The 21392-nt window shown below is 38.5% G+C and overlaps 1 protein-coding gene across 1 annotated transcript in view; it reads left to right on the forward strand.

Moving 5' to 3' along the window:
* ALK (ALK receptor tyrosine kinase) overlaps positions 1 to 21392 on the forward strand; it is a 239075-nt gene that overhangs the window by 122247 nt on the left and 95436 nt on the right. The window contains exon 4 of the mRNA XM_064446430.1: positions 2870 to 2997. Coding sequence (XP_064302500.1) covers positions 2870 to 2997 — 128 coding nt within the window. The remainder of the gene's footprint in view (positions 1 to 2869; positions 2998 to 21392) is intronic.

Raw genomic sequence — 21392 nt, forward strand, 5'->3', positions numbered from 1 at the left:
GAATCTTTGAACCTCAGAAAACCTATTGTAGAAATTTGTACCACAAAATATGAATATATTTTGTAATGAATCTTGGCGTGAGTGAGTCTGCCTTTTTCAGTCTTGCATTGCGGTGATATAAAATACCTGCTTGGCAACAGCTCTGGAAGTTAATAAAGTTTCTGTGGTAAACTATGAGAGGCCTGAGAATTTCAAACTAAAGTTATTGCACCAGTAACTCAGAAAAGCAATACCTAAAACTCCTGGTACATTTATCCAGAGGGTTAGCAGTAGCACAGAAATGGAAATCATTGTTGAGAGCCACTGCGTACTTGGAATTAAAATCCATCAGTCTTCTGAAGCTGAGGAGAACGATTTTCGTGACATACAGATGCTTCTGTATTTCATAACCAAAATTAAATCTAGGGTGGTTTTTTTTCACTCTATTTGTAGGGAATTTTGTATCCTCTAATCCCTATAATATACCTAACCTGAGATGACATCAAAAGAAATAACGCACACAGAAGCTAGGCATTTGAAATACTCTCAATACTTTATTTAATTTCAGTAAAAGCAGATTTATTTATTTGGGGGAGAGGGAAACAAAAGGAGAAATGATGCCAACATCCCCTTCCAAAGCGGAACCTTGAGCACAGAAGTTGGAAGATGAGATGCAGAAATGAAGATAACTGTAAACAAAAAATGACACTTAGCAGTCTAGTTTCACTCTTCTTGCTGGAAAAGAAGGGAGGAAGAAACATAGTAAACTGTTAAAAGCTGTTTGCTTTTTTGAGTTGCAAGTTGAACTGTAAGCTGTTGGCAGGGTCTTTATGCAGCCCTTGCTTAGGACTTTCCTTTAGGTCCTTAACATACCTACCCGTTGGCGGCTTCCTTGCCTGCTGGAAATTTTGTCCAGTTCAGTGGAGCATAATGACCCTGTTGTGTCCCTGATGAGATAAACAGTGTGTCTACCTCTGGAGCAAAAAAAGTCTTCTAGCTGGTAGCAGTATAGGGACTGCAATTTTTGAATGATCCATGCTTTTAGCAGGCACAACTGATGGTTGGTGCAAATGTCATACACATATGTTGTTGTATTTCCTTTCAGAAGTGTGTCTTAACTTGATAACATCCAAATTTTGGCATACTACTGGAGAAGGGCGTTCTTGTTATGGAAGGCAGATAAACTGTGTAGGGATTTTTTGTTCAGAATATATGTTCCAGTGGGTTCCCTCCCTCAAGAAAAATATGTTCTTGTGCACAGCCCACATACAAGCACAAACCTGTATGCTGGGGGGTGCTGGGGGTACTCGATGAGGAAAAGTTTTTGTAAAACCAATGAAAAATATGTTGCCCCTGACCCATTATGTCAACTAGATATAGTTGCCGTCTTCCTCAAAAATGCTTAATATTGCTGTTTAAAAGCAACTTAAGGAAACATAATAAGTTTTTGTTCTCATCTTTTAAAAATTACAACTGGAGCTGTAAAGACCATTTCCTAATAGGCTTTATTAGATCCCTGTTATCTTGTTTGGCTCTAGGTGACCAGTTACAGTACGCTCAAAAGATGGTTTTTGCTTGGTGCTGCTTTTTTTCATGTAACAGCAGAGAAATTTGAAAAAGTAGATTAGTAGTGACTAAGAGACTTCATAGGACCTCTTGTCTCTGACCATGTTTATAGTTAGTGAGCAGGCACAGAATGAAGTGGGGTGAAATGCATGATGGGCTCTATATCACTGCTAAAGTAATACATGCTTCTTGGGAAGCAGCCCTTCACAAATGTTGTCAACAAGTGGTTTTACTGGCAGCCTGTGCCCAAGGATGAAAGATGAAATGGGCCAGAGCATGTTATCATACAAGTATTTTATTCCTTAAAGTTTTCCTTGCGGATCAGAATTCCAGTATATTGGGGAAAAGATGGATACTTATATTTTTACTCTCTACATTTAGTCATGTCTTGCTGTACGCAGGACATTTGATAGTTAAATCAGAGGTGATGTGTAAGAGCTGAGGGTCTAGGGGTACTTCTTGTGCTGGCTGGCAAGGTGTTTCAGGCGGAGCAGCAGACCCAGCCGATTAGAGGAGAGAAGGTAGATGTTAAAGACAGCCATGTCTTGATGTCTTCTAGCGTCTCAGAGAGTAAATTAAACTCATACAGACTCCTTGTTCTCATTTACTTTTTGGCAACAAGCAGACTAACTTGAAACACTCTTGGAATGTGGATGTTAGTCTCCAGGTCTGCTAATCTGGGTCCTTGGTTCCTTGATTTAATTGGTGGGACTTTTTGTTTGTTTGGGAGGAAGTGCAAGGAGGTGAAATGGCATGTTTTAGTTGTAGTGCCTCATGCACGTGTACATGTTCCAGCCAGGCACATTAGAAGGAAAGTGTGTTACCTCAACCAGCAACACAGTGCTGGCAATTATAGCTATTGTGCAAGCCCTGGAGACTGGCTTATTGCCTGAGAGTGACTAAGAGACTTTGCTGGTGAGAAGGAGGCGGAGTAATATTTAAAGAGGGTGTGCATGTGCACTACACATTTCACAGCTTGCTTTGCAAAGAAAGTTAGTCTTCTTTTAAACAGCAGGCAGGCATCTGTGAGAAATCCGGGAGCAGAGAAGTGTGACAGAAGAGAGCAATAAGCTACTATTTAGCTGGGTTTTCCACATCTTAGCTGGGTAGAAATCTTGGTGCTTAGAAGATTGCTTTTGCAAAATTCTTGGGAGGGAAAGGCCTTGACCATGGGGCACCATGAGAAGAGTGAGGGCTGGGGTAGGAAGCACAGTATGACTAGCCACATGTGGAGCTGCTGCTTTGGAGGACCTGGTCCTTGTAAAGTAGCCTTTCTTACCGCTCTTCTCCTTTGCTTTCTCCTCTCGCTGTATGATGTGACCAGATGGGTGTTGCTTCAAAGGAGAGTTGGACATCTAGAGAAACCATTTCGGATCTCACTGGAGTATGTCGCTAATGGGAACAAGAGCGTAGCGGCTGTGGATTCCTTTGCAATGAAGAACTGCAGTACAGGTAACATAAGATATTTTATTGCTTCTAGCTCATAGTCTTTTGATGCCTTTTTGGAGAGGAGCATGATTTCTGCCTGTTACAGAACCTTCACAGAATGAAAGCTGCTTGTCAAATCAATTGTTTAAATAAAAAAAAAAGGTCCCTTTCAGGGATGAATTTTTTTAATGTTGCCTTAAACTTAACTTCTTGAAGGAAACAACATTTTTTTTTTTCACCTTTGGAAATAATTTATAGGAAAATTTCATTTTGGGGGAACCAAAGCAGAATTCATCCTGGCTTGCCAGATACCTATCCTGACGACTTCACTTTCTGCAGCAGAAAGTAGAACAGATGAGTGGTTCCTAGACAGATAGCTTGCAAGTAATCTTTTTTATGCTCCTGGTAACAAATTTCAGGGTTGTTTTTTTTTTTAAACAATTGTGGAAAACTTGATTCTAATAAGGTATGCCTTTCTTTGGCAATGTTCCAAAGCAGTTCTTGCTGAGTAACCCCTAACAGCTCAATGTAGTGTGTGGGATTTTAATAATGGGCTACCTTAATGGGGGTTACTTTTTAAAATACAAGCTCTGTTATCAATTCAAATATGTATGTAAATGTAGTGCTTCATGCCAGAAGGCAAGGGAAAACTGCTGGAGAATATACATTATTTTGGTTATTTATGTTGCTTTCCCCAAAGGTCAGTTGTATTAAGGGGTTTACTGCACTGTCCGTACATAAAGGTGATCTCTTATTTCCAACAAGGAATAGACTGACATTGTGCTGAAATTCCCCAGGGAGATGGTTGAGTCTCCAACCCTGGAGGTATTTAAAAGAAGGGTAGACGTGGTGCTTGAGGATATGGTTTAGTGGTGGACTTGGCAGTGATAGGTTAGCAGCTGGACTCGATCTTAAGGGTCTTTTCCAACCTTAATGATTCTATGATTCTATGAAAGCGCAAGGCATATTCAGGCAGAATGTAGGTGTTCTGCTGTGGATGTATGGAACACATCTTGGTGTCTCTCTGAGGCTGAAAATAAAGTATTGCAACTACCCAAAACAAAAAAGTGAATGGGGCAGAAGTCATTCAAATCCACAGTACTTTGGGAATTCATTGTAACAAATTTTATGACAGACTACAGGAGATACTCAGTTCCCATGAAGGTATATAGATTCTCCTCCTGGGAGTGCTTGAAGGAGAGCCGTAGGTAAAGGACAGTCAGCTGAGTGAAAGGGTAATGTTGGCTGAATGAGCTCGTACCAGTACTGGGCACTGTTCTGCAGATGACAGATGTCAGCTGCTGAGGCTATTAAGATACATTGTGAACAAAAGAAGGAACAAATCTCCCATTTTGTCTACAGATTTGTAGCAGTTGGCTACTCCCCTGCTCTGCTTACAGGACACATGAATACCATACCACCAGGGAAGAAAATCACTTTTTCTTTTTTCAGTTGGTTGAAACTGCTAAGCCTTTTGCACACAGCTGAAGCCATGGTACTGTGGCCTTTTCCTAGAAAAGAAGGTGCTGATGAGCAGCCGAGGGTGGCACCTTAGGCTTGGAGGAAATAGGAAAAGCAATAAGAAAAGATTTATCTAAATCTAATTTTTCTGCAGCTTTTAGAAGCCTTTGGGCATCTTAGCTACTTGGATACCATAATGTCACTGAAGCACCTAAAACAAGGGTGAACGTGGGAAAGAAATATCTGAGAAACAGTAACAAGCCTTCAGCCTAATTTTTCTAAGCCTTTTAAAGACCATATACACAATTTAAAAACAAATGAAGGTGTATAGACGATTTTAGGAAATTAGGCTACCATTTCCATAGGTGGACACAGGTTTGGATCTAAATTAGATGTCAACAGGGGCTTGAAGAAGGTAGAAGTTTGAGGTTGAAATTTGCTTTTGAGCATTGGGAATTCCATTTTTTGGGGTTCTTTAATCATGGAAAAGATGGGATTTTTATTGCATTTGAACTGAAAAAATAGCAGCCTAGTTGGGATTGAATGGGAAAATAATTTTTTTAAAAATTCAGATGCTAGTAAAACTTTTTTTAAATTCTAAATTTAAAAATTCTAGATTCCTATCCCATCTAACTAAATTTTTTTCAGTGGAAACATAACTCTACCACTGCAATGTATTAATTATACTCCACATTTCCCTTTCTTCATTTAACAGTGCAGCAGAATAGAAAATCAAAGTGATTTGTTGCTTGAATATCTTCACGCTTCCTAATTCCCATCATATAATCGGTCTTGATTGGGTAGCTTGGTACAAAAACAAAAAGCCCTTACAGATTGAGGGGTTTCATTTGGGTTTCATTTTTGGGGGTGGGGGGGTTGGGTTGGGGGCAGGGGGGTGTTGTTGATGGTGAGGGTTTTGGTTGGTTGGTGTTTTAAATGCTCAGGATTGGCCAAAACTGTATTTCATACATCTCATTATCATTACTGTAGTTCATCACCACTCTTCTTCTCATGAGCTCCATCCTCTCTGCCTTTAATTCTTTAAGGGCTTCTTAGCACTTGACACATGTGAAGTGTTGGGGTTTTTTTACAGAAAGTTTTCCTGAACCATAGGAGATTAGATTCTGATCAGAAAACCCCTACAGTCAATAGAAAGGCTGCTTGGACTTCTATAGATTTTGGATCAGTCAACAGGTAGCATTGCCCATCATCCTACAGCCAACTGACTTTCAGTTACTGTCTTAAATGTGAAGCAGATTGTGTTTGTCAGTGTGTAAAACCTAAACTATTGATTGCCTAATCTTTTTTCTTACAACTTACTATTTAAATAAGTGCAATATCCAAAGCAAAAAAAAACAACCACCAAATTGCAGAGAAGTAATATATTAATTTAATAATGTCAGTTAAGAATTTGTTCCTTCTACAAGTAAAGTAATTGGTACAGTGGCATTTTATAGTTGATGGTAATTTCTAGTAATAAAAATAGAGTTCATTTCCTAAGTAATGCATTGACTTATTAATGATATTTAATGGGTTTCTTACTGATTTTTTATTGCAGTTGTAAATTAATTAATTTGCTAACTTATTTCCAAAAGTCTTAATTAAAGTACTTAATAGTAAGCACAAGTAAATGGCAAGACATTGTTTTACTTAGAAATGTTCGATTTACCAATTCTAAGTAACTTCTTAAGTAAGGGGCGTGGAGATCAAATGCTTTTAAAACGTGTTAAAGGTTTAATGATGCTCTGAGGCTGTTAAAAGCAGTTATTTCAGACACTCAGCCTGTCCAAAAGGAAGCACTTAGCTTTCAAGTTTTCCAGCTCAGTAAGCAAAATAAAAAATATATTTATTTTGGAGAGGGGAGAGACTGTGTGTTGATGATTAAGTTAATGCTTCTGTCCACTCAGCAATAGCTTTTTTTACTAGATACTGGAAGTACATAGAAATACACTCATTACCTTCAGATCTGGTAAGTAGTTACTTCTGTAACGATAGCATGGTTATAATATGTATGCAAATTTCTGGAAGTTGAAGTAAAGGCTGTACTAAAAGCAAAATCCTTGATCCACAGCAGAGGACCTCTCAAGAAAGGAAAAATTTTGAAGACCTAAAGGTGGAAAAAGAGATAGCAAGCAAAAAGTAAGAATATGGACTTGCAACATGTATGAAGAAATATGAGCAACTGCCAGATAGAATTGTTCATGTTTCTGTTTGACAAATAGTCTAGCAACAGATTTATGAATCAACTGCAGGAAATCAATGAGGGCTTTTTCCAAACAGGATTACTTATGTATCTGAATCATTGCTAAAATGATGTTTTTGTGTATTCAGACAAAACCTGAATATGTATCATTTCAGTTTTCCCATATATGCTCACGTTCTGCAGTTTGTCTTATAAATTAATTTGCTGACAGGATGTTGTGGTTAACTGAACTTAATGAAATACGAGTGAGCCCCTTTTCAAAACGAGTTCTTGATGCTTCCTACTGGAAATTGCCTAGAAAAGTTAACATCTTCCAAACCAAGTACTGAAATCGTATCTGTGTATCCGATAGAATCCTAGAACAGCTCAGGCTGGAAGGGACCTCAAAAGAACATCTGGCCCAAACTTTTATGGGAAAGGGAGCCTAGACAAGATTATCTACCACCCTGACCAGCTGCATCTTGAAAACCTCCAGTGATGGGGACTCTACGACGTCCTTGGCGAGGTTGTTCTAGTGATTGTTCACACTGTAAAAAATTTAAATGCAGGCTTCCAAGTGAAGTCCCACGTGATGCACTTACAGCTAACTTAGTTGTTCATAAAAAATCCTGTATAACTTTTGGGTAAATTTCACTGAATAAAATTGCAAGATATTTACAGAAGATTTATGAAGCAACTAACTTAATTGTGTCAATTTTTTTAATTAATTATTTACTTAGTTGTAATTATGGGACAGTAGAGAGAAGACACGTACCTTCAGTGGAATCAATTGTGTCATCTTTCACGGTCTGGAGATCCACCACTGCCCAGAAATTCAGGGGAATGGGTGAACAGAACAACGAGCACAGTTGGTATTGTGCATTGTTATAAAACTGAAAAATAGATAAGACTGCTTTTTTTAAAATAAACATAAATTTCAGAAGTAGTTGTCTCTATCTGAGGTTAAGGACCAACATTTACCATAATACTTACTTGGCCTACCCAGGTCATTTTTGTGTAATGGAAGCTGGATAATTTCCTTTGGCATTAATGCCATGGTTAAGGAGCTTACCAAGCCAGAGGATAGATCCAGAGTTAATTGAAGTGAGTGGGAATTATTCAGTATGTTTGGATTAAGTTCTGAGTATCCTTCATTAAAAAAAAAAATAAATTAGGCAGATTGGCTGCATTTTCCTTGGGAGTGGCCTATGCTATTTATACAGTTCCACTGAGCTGGTTTTCCTGTGGATGTAATTTCAGTAAGTAGGCATTTGGAAAACCTTACTATTTTAAGAATATTTGCCTCCAAATGCTTTGGCAACCACTTTCCCCCCTGTTCACCTCTGCCCCCCATGAGGTATGACTGATTACTCTGACTTCATGTTGTGTGCCAAAAACCATCTCTAACCTGCTAGTGTTTAAAACCTGCAGGGATTTTGCATTGGAGAAAAAACTGCTTTGCAGATAAGTGTGGTGGCTGTAGTGAAGTTAAATCATCTTAAGGTAATTCCAAAGTGAAAATTATTTCACTTGTGGTTTTGCTCTGTTAAGTAAAATAAGTTTAATGCACTTGTTTTGGGGCTTCTCTTTATTTTAATTTTTCATTTTCATCTTTTTTAAATTAAGTTATAGTAACACTAGGAATAAAAAATTAAGCCAATTTAGTCTTAATATTGCTTCTAGAAAAGGCACAGTAACTCAATTAGTGGTAGAGTAGCTTCTTACAGTAATGAATTAGTGATTATGTATTTCTGTTGCTGACTATGAACACCTACTTCTCGTGGAGCCAAATTTAGATAGTGATGGTTATGTTAAATAATTTAATCTATTTTAGAACATTAGCCTCCTTACCAAAGGGGAGGGGGAGATGAACCTGGATATCTAGAGCATTTCGTTTTCATAGGTCTGTCATGCTGGTATGTCAGTGAATGGGACCTAGGGTTCTGTTCGTTTATTTAGTAATCCACTGAAGATATATTTGGGTTTTTAAGATATGAGGAGGGAGGTATAAAGAAATGTTTTAGATGGTGTAAGAATGCCTGTAAAACTGGTCTTTAAAATTGATGCATTCATACAGAAGATGGAAAGGCTGGAGCCTGCCACAGCAGGGCCGCATGTGGGTGTTTCTTAGACAAAGTTACAGTCCTACCAGAGTGGGCAGGTCATCTACTCTAATTCAAAAAAGGTTAGGTGATTTGGGTTAAGAAACAGAATAGAGAAATCTCAGCCTTTAAAATCCAAAGCTTCGATAATCAAAAGGGAAGGCCTGCTCCTAGGAGGTACTGGTAACTACTTGAGAGACACTGCAAATCCCTCAGTTCCCCTGCAAATGTTGGCAGTTGTGGGTCTTAAGTACTTTTTAACACCTTGAAGAATTGGCCAATACATTATCTTTTTAATGCTGTATATGATTTTTATCCTGACCTTCTCCCTTAATTAAGGCTTATTTCAACAAGGGAGCCATTGATTCACTGAAAGAAAATGAACTCTGTAATCTGCTTTCCCCAAATTGAACTTATTTTTATTACTATTAATTGCTGCCACTTAATTCTTGTGATGTTTTAACTGCTTGGATTTATTGAAACAATCATAGGATTCACTATTATCACTTGAGAAATGGGGAGGACAATGATAATTTATGGATGACCTGATGATTTTAAACCAGTATTGCTCCAGATTCAAAGATTTATGCAAGCTGATTCCATTGTATAAGTAGATGACAGTCTCCATCTCTCTTTCTCTCTCCATAATAAACCCCTACTTTTTCAAAAGACTACTAGCCTGTAACAGAGGGCATGCAGAACCTTGATTTTGCTAAAACAAAGTCGGGGTAGTTTTGCTCTGAGTTTGTTTTATATAGATCCATGAAGTTTGCTGTTATCTGTAGGAAAGTTTTTTGATTTAAACAGGACTGATGCTTGAAGATGTTAAGACCTGGCCATGCAACTCAATTCATGCTTGCGAAGAACTGCCGTGGTCTTTGAGAAGAGGTGAATGACAGCAGAGAAGCTCTGAAAGTCAGAACAGGACAGGGAGACGATCAAGCAAAAAAGATAGGAGTCAGACTGTGTGAGCAAAAGAATAAACGAGAGAAGGAGAGATGAGGAAAGGAGAGATGGCAATAAACCGGTAACACTGAAAACAAATGACAGGATATCAGGCAGGAATAATTGGTCTAGATAGTGGAAATGATTAAAGAGTTTGACCAGTTAGAAAGTGATCGCAATAAACATTTACAATCCCATTGATTAACTAGAGCAATCAAACTTAATCAGATAGCGACTCAGTCAACCAGACTGAACTAACTAGGTGGATACTCTGTTGAACCGGCAAAGAAACCAAGTGAGACTGAGGAAATTCAGTGAATTGTGAAAATTGAATGAAATGCAAAAGGATTAATCAATTAACATTTAAAATCATCAAATGGAAAGATAAATGCATGGATGTTCGGGTGAAAGCTAGTCCCATTTTCTAGCATGACTCAAAAAAGCCTGAAGGGCATTAGCGTGCAAAAGAAGAACAAGAATGAGAACAAGAAGGAAAGAAGATTTTCTGTGTGCACTTCCAGATGGTGTAGAAGGCAAAATAATGTCAGCAGCAAGAACCTGATTTTTTTAAATGCCTTCATAGGAATCATACACCTCAATGCTGTATTCTGAGGTAACACTGCTCTGTAGTGGTGCAATGTATACAAGATTGAGAAAAGGTATAATTCCTCCTCTTTTTTTACTGTAGTGAAGACTTAAGATTTTGGCTCAAGGCACTTCTATACCTCAGGGCTTGTCTTTTGAAGTATTCAGGTTCAGCTTGTTTTCTCTGTTGAGAGGTCTCATTGCAAATCTGCCCCAGTCTTGCTATTAAGATCCTGTCCAGCTCTTCCCTTTTCTTGTCCAAAACCTTCCTTATTCTGCCTAGGGAGCCCTGCTTGCTTTGTCCTGCTGTTCTGTTTCTGCATGATCCTCTGCAGCCAGCTTTTTTAGCAAACCAATAGCTGCACCAAACGACAGACATTGTTTAATAATTCTGCACTGTATCTGGTGTGGGAGAGGTGTGGCATGTTGGTGCCAGCAGTGATGGATACATTGAAGCAGACATTCTGCAATAGAACAACTAAAACTAAAAAGCTCTGACCTTGTAATTCCAAATCAAATCCATAATACATAAATAGAAGTGCCAACTGACTAAACCCAGTACATTGATTTTTCCCTGAAAAATTTAAGAATCTGTAACGGGGACTAAAGTTTTCTGAAAAGGAGTGCATGCCCTTTCAACAAATGAGGCTCCTTTATGCTGTATTTGGAAACTCACAGCCCATAGCTGCACATCAGAATCTTGGTCAGGATCATTAAACCTGTATGTTGTGATTCTTTTGCTTTGAAGTCATGAAAATTGTGGGGAAAGAGGAGAACTTTCAAAAGTTGTCTCTTAGGAGCACAGATTAATGGGAATTGTGCTCCTTAGTCCCCCGGGAGTTTTCAAAAATCCCATCATTACTGAATTGCACTGAGGCATGCCTTCCACCTGTGAGGATGAGAAAGGACAGACTATGCACTGTGCTTCCATGGAGGCAGTTTTACGGAGTATCTCCATAAATGAGGCATACAGAGCTTTTATGAATTGAGCCTTTGAAAGCCCTGCTAGTAAGGCATATTGATCCAGAAGTCACACATGGATGGCAAGATCTTAAATTACCAGTCAGGTTTTATTACATGAAAGAAATTTTAAGAATACTTTTTTCCCCCCTTCTTTAAATGATTGCCAGTGCTGAAGTTTTGTACACCTGGGAGGTTGCAAGCACTTAAATGAGTCAGCTGGATTCTGAGTCCAATTCCAGATGGAAGTGTATTTATTGTTCATGGGGCATGGTTGATGGAATATCAGCAGATTTGTAAGAAAAATAAGCAGTTTGGAAATGTTTTTCAGGTCTACAAGGAAGTATAACTTAGTCAATGCTTACAGAGAGATTTATCATGTTCCAAAAATAATGTCAATGGTGGATTTTTCATTTGATGTGAGTGGAGATGAACAAAGCAACTATTTTGATAAGTCAAAACTTTGAGGGTTGAGAAGCAATCTGTCTGGTTCTGTGAGATAATGGGTTGTGGCATACCGGGATCTCAGCTATTTTCGTTGATTTGCATAGCCACAATCTAGAGTAAATGATTTTGTGGAGTCTACAGCAGTGAATATTCCATGCACTTAAGCTGAAATTATACACTGGATTTTTATCATTTGGAGCAGTAAGCAACAACTGCATTAAAAAAAAAAAAAGAAAAGATGAAATTTCAATATTTCTGTAATATTGTCAGTGTTGCTATTGATTTACAGAAAGTCACTGTTGACTGTTTAAGCACCTCGTGGGACAAGTGTATGTACATGTGTTTATGAACATATGTTAATGAAATCATAACAAAAAGAAATCAATCACTCTAAGATCAGAAACACTAAGCATAAAGTTTTGGCAACAGTATTAACTCATCAGGCATTTCTATTGTACGCATCAGAAACAAAGCAGTAGTAAAATGACTCACCTGTCTACAAAAATCACCAACTGCCTTAGACAGCAAAGTAGCGGAAATATTTACTGCGTGTGAGCTATTTCCCAAAATAAAGGAAGTGAAGTGACTGACTATGAAGTTACTTGGGTGGAGCTTCTGCTAGTGAAAGTTGTAAAACATGTTGCGTGTCATCCCATTAATTGCTGGAGCTTCAACTACTTGCGTCAGCTGAAGATCTGTCCCTGTATATTTATCAAAGCTTTTGATAAAGGAGGAACTTAACACGAGGTCTGATAGAAACGTTGCTGATTTGAACTTCAGTTTCTTTGTCATTGCTGGGCTCCTCACAGCCAACAGAAGAGTTTTGTTTGGAAAACAGAAGAGTTAGGTTTAAGTTATAGCTATTCTTTCGCTGTAGGTAAAGGAGGCCGGAGCTGGCCCTTAGTGTTTGCAGTGGTACATATTACTATAAAGTTACATTGATTTTTATAAAAAATGAATTGCAAAATATGTTTTGTACAAAGTATATTTTCTAAAAATATAACTTAAAACTGTTTAAGACAAATGAGAAATGCAAAATAACCTTTTCTATCATATGTTGGAAAAAAGTTCTACTCCAAGAGATGTTTGACCTGCTCATCTTTGCGCAAACTGCTTTGCAGTGGCCTTCCATGCTTACCGTTTGTCTTCTGTTTTCTTCTAATTTCATCTTTGGAGCACCTCCAACTTCCTCTGCTCCCAAGTGAAATCAGGCAATTTCTCTCATTTGGACAAGCCTATTCCTCTGCTCTCCTTTACTCATAAAACATTCCTGCCTACCTAATCTCATCACAAAACCTTTAGGGCAATTATTACTCCATTATAAGTTTATATTGTAGCAAGTAGTCTTCATCTTAGTTGTTGATTTGTAGAATGTAGGCTAATTTGTGACTTCACGTAGGTCCCCTTAAATTATAATAAATGTGCTTCTATGTGCTGCTTCTGTTACTAGCAGTACTGGTCATCGGCAGTGTCTGTATTACAACTGCATTACAGTTGTCTTTCTCATGTATAATAGCAGTCAGAGCATTCTCTGGTTCATATTATTTTTTGACTTTTCAAGTAAACAGTGTATTCCTTTCCTGGACAATTAGGGTAATCGCTGAAATGAAACCGAAGTGTCATGACTGGGCAGGATGCCACCAAATGGAAGTCAGTCATGCAAAATTACTCTTCCTACATTGCAAGCTCACAAGAGATACTGTTCTGTAAATACTACTGAGGAGTTTATTACTGTTTCCATTTATTCATATTGCTGTACCATCTCAGAGCAGTACTCAGATGACGCTGGTCTGCACTGTGCACTTGAGTACAAGCAAAGGACAAAGAAATTAGATTGTGAATTCCTTAGCACAAATACAAAGGCAAGTGGCAACAGGTGAATAAAGATGACCAAAGCCTTTTGGCTGGGCCACAGTGAGTGAGCATTAGATTGGCTGACACCTGGGATGGAATTAGTTGGGAGGAGATGGAAACAATTTTAAATATCCCTTTCATCAGTCTTAGAAATGAGAGAGAAGTGGTGAGGGAACAGAATGAGGGCATTTGTGGCAGCAACAGTAACCGGCAGTTTACTGGTGCATCTCTAACAAGTTTAAGTTGAGGGATTTGACTGATGACACAGGAAAGACTAGGCTTGCTGTCAGCTTTGAGTTTTTTGTTAATGCTGGCATTGCCTAAGCTGCAACCATGTTGGTATAATTGAACGCCATCTCTGGGGACTCCTCTTCAGAAATTGCACTCATTCCGAAAGTCACTTGGTCATGGCAGAGCTTTGCTGCTTGCCTAAGGAATCTTGCTGTGCTTGTGCAGGTTTTACTAAGTGCCAAGTGTTCATAAAGAGTACATAGGAAAGGCATTAGATGAAATGAAGACAGTTTATTTTCCAGTTTAGAAAGCCCAGCAATGGACTTGTCCCTTTCTCCTTATTTCTTTGTCTTAATAGTGTATAGGAGACCTCTTTTTTAACACATCTACATTCTGCTGATGCTGGCTGCTTTTCTTAGCAATTGAACAAAAGCCAGAAAATATTTTCATTAGATAGGAGACAAAAAATCATCTCCTAAACTCCAACTCGCAAAGCTAATTTCCAAGCAGTTCAGCACAATTCTCAGTTTAGACCTCAGCTGAACTGTCAGAGAATAAAATCTGTATAATAAACCAGTCATCTAATTCACGACATCATGGGATTCAATCTCCTTAGGCAAGATTTAGTTCAGACATTCAGATGCTTTGTTGTATGAAGTTAGACAAGGTGATATTCATCTTTTGTGACTTCAGCTATCTGAAAGTTAGGCATCATGTCAAAGCTAGTCTCTAGGGTCCCTCTGTAGTCAACAGAGAGAAAAAGAGACACTTCAGAGAGCAATTCATTCCACCTTTAACATCATAGCATCATCAGAGTGTCAGAAAGGGGACAATGCTTTGCTTGAAGAATTGTAGCCTGGAATTTCTAACAGAACTATCCTTTTAAAGCCAGCGTGTGCTTTAATACCTGTAATCTATAAAGTCTGGTCACCAATTCCTCACTTTTGAATGAATAGTGTCAGACAGGGAACCTTTAACAAACGGATTCTCTATTGAACTTCCTCAATGCTCACTGGTTAGCATGCTAGATAAATCATTTTCTAGTAATTATTTTGCAGGAGTTGATTCAAAGTCTGTTAGGATAAACCCTGAAAAAAATTAAATGGCTGTTGAGTGCAAGATTAATAGTGCTATCTAGGAATACTTTACAATACCAGCATTACCAATAGAAACTTAATCCATGCGCCTTTGACAGGATGCTTCCAGTCAGACCCAGAAGCCTCTTTGCACTAAAAACACCAGCTGTTCTGGGAAACCTGCATAAGTTATAAACCAGAAATCAGCCCTGGGATTTTACCCTCTGCAGATAGTTTATGAATGGGTCTAGAAAAGAAGGTATATTTCTGAAAAAAACCCACAGTCCTTTCAAACAGAAAAACATTCAGATACAGAAGTGGTTCGTCAAAAGTAAAGTGGTTGTTGGTAGAAGCAGAGCTACAGCGAAGAGCCTTCTTAATGGAGCCCTGTAGATCACATTGCTTCTCTGCATTCCACCAAAATCACTTATATGTAACAGCCTTGATTTTTTTTTTTTGTTGACCACATTCCTTTATGGGAGATGTCAATGAAGGCTTTTTGAAAAATCTACCTAAATTGAGTTGCATTTGGCCTTTACATCCTATGCTGCTTTCCAACGAGAGGTAGTAGATGATCCACATTATTTTTTCAGTTACTTCCTTACCAGTAGGTGCAATTCCCTCTCTTGAATTATCTTATTTTTATTACCCTTGCAAATGCCTGTCACTTGTGTTTAAGCAGAAGTGGTAACTCAATCACTTAAAGCTTTAAACAACGTTGCTTCTAAATGAGGTTAAGATCTATATTATATGCAGCATTTGCCTTAAACCTTAAGTCATCCTACTTCTGCAAAGATAACTGGTTACATTCAGTGGTTAGTCATTTCAAATCCAGTTCCTGGAGATCATTGAGTTCTAGCATAAATTTCAACTGACAGATCTTCTTAGGATGATATACCATTAAAAGTCATGTCAGGGAATTTCTATTCCATTACATTAGTGTAATGTATCTTCTCTATCAGGAAGGTTTAAAACAAAATGTTTTTTTCTGAAGAGAAAATTGTACCAAGGTGTTTTTTTGTTGTTATATGTTCATTGTGTTTTAATAATTTTAAATACTAGTCTGCAAAAATCTGCTATGATTTCCTGTACACAGACGCACCCTTTTACCTCCATTTTTGATTTAAAGAAAGGTCCCTCTTGTGCAGTTCTAAATTGAGACAGAATTTGCTCTGGACTTGAGCATACTTGCAGTTGTTTTTTTCCATTCTCCTTGTTTTAGAAGCAGACTTGAGCTGGGTATCTCAGATCAAGACCAAGCTGTGTTTACAAATTTTCCCAAAGCTGCAAAGGTAATGGGAGTTAGCAGTCTGGTGTTCCACAATATAGCCCTCTTTAAGAAAGGAAAAGGGAAGTACTCCCTGTTCCATAAATTGCTTTGCATGAGAATAGTAAGAATATTGTAATGTATCAGAATTATCTCACATATCACACTGATGCTTTTTAAAAGCGACTAGAGCAAAGCCAGTGAGTTGCTCCTCTACCTTGTAGCACCACTGTATTGTGGCTTTGCTCCTCTAGCCTTAAAGCAGATCACTAGAGTCCGTAAGATGTTTTAACGCAGCCCAGAGAGCAGCTGCCATTTGAAAATGGGCTAGGTTAACATAAAATCCTTGGGTAGGTAAGAACTGTTGTTCTGGGCTCACCTGGCTAACTTCACCTGAAATAAATTAGGGAGTACTTGTGCATGCTGCTTCATCAGTGGATCAGGAGGGAAGTGGTCCTGAACAGATGTAAGCAATAACGTCTCCTGCCAATGCAGCTGGGAGAGGATGTCTGCCTGCAACCAAAGGGACTTACCTGTACTGCAGCTACAAATAACTCCAGGATATCATTGCAGTCCAGTTTAACTCATTAGTGTTGACAACCGTGAGCTGAACTGTTGTTGGTAAGACTAGAGCCTTGCACTGCCTGGGATTTGTGTAGGTGAGTACCTTTACCTCATGAATTTGCAGCTATCATTGAAAGTACTTGAGTGCTGTTGACTCATGGAGAGTAACACCTGTATAACAGCAAAAGAAAGGGATTCTGTCTTGTTTGCAGTAGTTGGGCCAAATACTTGTAACAGATCTCAGGGCCCTTCTATGGCATTTCTTGCTGCAGTTTTTTCAAGCAGCAGATCTGTATTGTACTGAATATCAGAAGAACTCAGAGTTCAGCCCTTCTTGAAAGCACCTTTTTGGAGAAATAAATCACACTTCTAAAGCATCTCTCCACCTTCACATGTGTGTCCACTAAAAAGAAACTTGGGTCCAGACTTGGTGCCAGTAGGGTTCTATGCTATTTTCCACTATAATGAAATGCAATTTCTACTTGAATTTTGGAAATCTCAGCAGTTATAACAGTATCAAGTACTCCAGTAACAAAGTCTGGAAGTAATTTTGGTCAGAAATTGAAAGTCTCTGTTCATAATCACATCCTAAAACTGTAATAGATACTCAGTGCTTCACCTATGGAAAATTTAATCACACAGCATCAAAAATTGTTTGACACCACATATACATTGCTGAGTGAAGTTAGTGATTTATAACATTGCATGTGAGATGTTACTATCTAATTTACTGCATTAATCAGTGAATGCCAAATCAGTTTGCAGATTGCATGTAGATCAGTTTAATCTGTCACCTTAATTGTCAGTGAAATTTTTAATGTTGAGTTTACATTGACTGCTTTCCATACTGCTTCTCACTGAGAAATAGTAGCATAATGCCTCCACAGTGTTCATGTGAAACTGTGCAGGCTTCATGGTTGTTTTTTTACTACTCTCCAGATCTGAGGTTCCTTCCATTAAATCTGTTTTGCTGATAATTGCATGTGTTAATACATTCCAAATGGAGAGAATGTTGTCAGTCCTGTCAGTGCTAACATGGTAAAAAGTTGCCTCTTTGGTGCACTGTCCGAGCGAGTAGATTTCAGGGGATAGGACCAAGCTGAAATGACCCAGGCCTTCCTCAGGCAGATGCTGTATTAGCATGTGGTAACAACTCAAGTAATTCTGTCACTCTCTGTGCTTGTGATTAGCATTTAGTGATACACTCAGTATAGCCTTCCACTTGAGAGCCTCCATGTGTTACACAAGGGTAAGCAGCATCTCCGTTTTTATTCTAGGTTTGTTAAAAATGCAACTTAGTGGGAAAAATCTATTCAAAATTCTGGTCAAACTTACTTACTAAGAGTTTTGACAAAAAATAGAAAAGGGAAGGAATTAAATTTTAACACCTTTTACCTGGTCTTTAGGTTTTTATTTTGAAATTATGTTAAAAAGCATAAAGGAAGGATGAAATATCTGAAATGAAACAAATTTTGAATAATAAGTTTCCTGGAGCTAGCCAATATTTTATTCCAGGTCAAATAAAATTTTTTGGAGTAATGCTGAGCAAACATTTTTCTTCTGCAGGGGACATTTTCATGTTAGATAGCTCTTTAAAATGAAGTTTGGCGCTTTTTTTTTGTGCAAACAAAAATATGCTATTCGCATAGTGCTATTTCTAAACAACAGCAAGGCCACATGTAGCCCACAAAGTGTTATTTCTTTCTGTCACAGGCAGCGAGATGGAAGCTTGAAGAAGTGAAGAGACTTATCCAAGGTCACAGCATAAGAGCCAATTTGGAAATCCTGACTCTTAGATTCCTTATTTGATAGGCAGCATTTCTGAAGGTAGTTTGCTAGCACTTCAAGGCCCCTGCATGCATAAATGGAGTGCTGGTTTGAACTACCTCAAAAAATGATGCTAGGCTGCTGTGCTTAGGCTGTTTTGTGCTCGGTCCTTTATTACTTAATTCTTTCTTTGTTTTGTTGGATATTGGGAAAAGGATGCCAGGATTCTTATTTCCAAGAATACCCTGGATGAGCTGGTAACTTAGTAATTATCTACCTGGAAGAGGCCTAGTGACTGCTGTGAGATACCTTTCACTTCCACTTTTTGCTAGCAGAGATGGACAAAGTTGTCCAGAGACCTTCCCAGCAGGATTGTCACTGGACTGTACAGGAGGGGGAGGTAAAACAGACACAGAATGAGTGAGCTCTCAGAGCAGACAAAACTTGAACCACTACTGTCTGTGCTGAAACTGCTTTGCACACAGGGAGCCTATCATCTGGATTTGCCACCCTATCTTTGCCAGCTCTTGGTTTGCTTAGCCATGCTGGTATTCTGCTGAAAGTCTTTCAGAGCATGCAGTGGCTGTCACCCTTAAAGACCTGGCTGCCATGGAGGCAGAGGCCTCTGGGCTTTCTGACTGTGTAACTGCCTGTGGGACAGTGGATCATTGATTTTATCCATATTAGATGCTAGGGCAAGGCACTTTTATCATCTTTGTGATACCTCATTGACAGACTTTTATTTAAAATTTTATCGCTCACTAAAAAACAGTCGAAATTACCTGTGGAATGGAAGGAAGGGCATGGTCAAAGTAGAGTTGAGAGGCTTTACTGTAACTACTCCTGTATAAGTGTCCTGCTGCTGTTTATCAGGAAATCCTGGAAAAGGAGGCAAGGCATTTTTCCTGGTTTAAGTACAAATTCCAGGGCAGTTGGTTTTGTTGATGGTATTTCACTAAACTTTCTGAATGTAGATTCCCTGTGCGCTGTGGGTTACATTCCAAGCTTTGAGGTACTGCAGTGATGTGAGTAGTTAGCCAGTGACATTCATTATAGCTGGTGAACTGTGTTCACATCCCATTAAGTTAAAGCCCCAGGAGAGCTGGAAGTCAGGTATTTTAACTGTTCTCTTTATAAAAAATATATAGCACGTATCTAGCACCTTTGCACTCGGTATAACTTAACTATACCATGGAGAAGACCATGGACAGCTTAAGATGAATGGAAATATAAATACAGACCAAGTAACAGATCATAGTAAAAAACAGGAAGAGTTTGTGTTCCCTAAGATGGCTGACCTCCCCAAGATGGCCACTGCTCAGAGATAAGACATGATGAAATGTGTACAAGAACAGATGTTAATCATTATTTGGTCTTTTAAATTGATATTTCAAGACCTAGTGTAGACACATGTAAATGTTAAGTATCTTTTAGGTCTCCCATAGTCCATTTTATGGCCAACAGAAAGTTTGGTTGTTCTTTTATATTATTCTGTGTGTTTGTGCAGTTTGTGCTGTCCAGTGAGTCCTGTCCAGTACAGCTTGTTAACTGTAGCCCTCTCCTAAAGAGATGGGTTTTTTCCAACATCTCCATTGAAACTGCACCATAATCCAGTAGATCTTTGGTGGAGAGTATACAGAATTCCATTATTTCCTGAAGTTGGTTTATATTTCTCTTTTCTTTATTCCTTATATGCATAATTGTTTTTAAGTCCAAGTCAGAATACTATGCATGCGTGGCTGGATTATGTTCTGTTTGTCATTTCCATGTGCTCTGCTTCTCCTTCTGGACCTTCCCATAATTTCATGTGTAGCATACTACCCATTTGCACAAAACCAGACTAGCCCTGTTTACTTTGCAGTGGGGCTTGCAGCCCCTGCCTCATGTTCTCTGTTTGTTACTTGTTTTGTACCCAAACATTTATGTTTGCTAGGTCTTGATGAAGAATGAGCAGTAAGCTGCGTGTCCCCCTACTTCCTTATTTTGTATAATGAATCGTTTTGCAGTTATAAAGGATTTAGTTATAAAGGATTTGTCTGCCAGGAAGAGATACATTTGCATTGTATAAATAGATTTATCTAGAGTCAACAAGGTGTTATGCTTTGCTGAAACCTCCCCAGCTGGGAGGAGCATTTTACATAATAATAGCAGTAGCACATTTGTGAAAATTTAATACTATTGCTGACGATATTTAAGAGATTAATGGTCAACTGAATCAGTTAGAAAAATGGGGGGAAGAGGGGTTGGAAGAACCTTGAAGGGGAGCTTGCACTTAACAGAAAGCCTATTGACAAAGTGGATATAAAGGAATATTTTGGGTTGGCATACATTTCATGGTGCCAAATTTGAAGATGAGAACTGTAAAAGAAATGACTGGTGGTTCTGAGTAATTGTGTAAAATATTGTGAGAGTTTGATTGCACAGTCTACTCATTGAAGGGTAAAGATCTTAAAGAAACCCTAGAGTGATAGAGACAGATGTATGACATGTTCTGTCTCCTTGATCTGTCTTTACACATAACAACTGTTTTATTAAGGTTCCTATCACAGTATTAAAAATCATTTAAAAAGTCATTTTAATAGTATTTAACATTTGTCTAGCTATTCTACTGTGGCTCGCAACCCACAGTCATCTCATCCTCAGGGCTTGGTAAAACTGAGGAATGATAGTTGTCCACTCCTAAATTCTCTCTGCACGTCATTTTATGTTTGGGAAAGAGGTTTGTGTGTGGAAAGCTTTAACTAAAGTGTCTTTTAGCATGCCACAAGACAGTAGAGAGACTGCCTGAAACCTGGGTGGTCGTCTTGGAATTGTAGTATCATCCCTTCTTGTGCTTTTTTCCCCTAATATCTTCAGTATGTACCTTGGCTTACGCAGAGCTAATCGCTGTGTTCTTTGCTGACATCTGTTTGTTTTGAGTTTTTTTTTTTTTCTGTAAGCAATCCCAATTCATAAGTCTTCCACATGTTCAAGGGTTA

Source organism: Phalacrocorax carbo, chromosome 3 (assembly GCF_963921805.1).
Source record: "Phalacrocorax carbo chromosome 3, bPhaCar2.1, whole genome shotgun sequence".
NCBI lineage: Eukaryota > Metazoa > Chordata > Aves > Suliformes > Phalacrocoracidae > Phalacrocorax > Phalacrocorax carbo.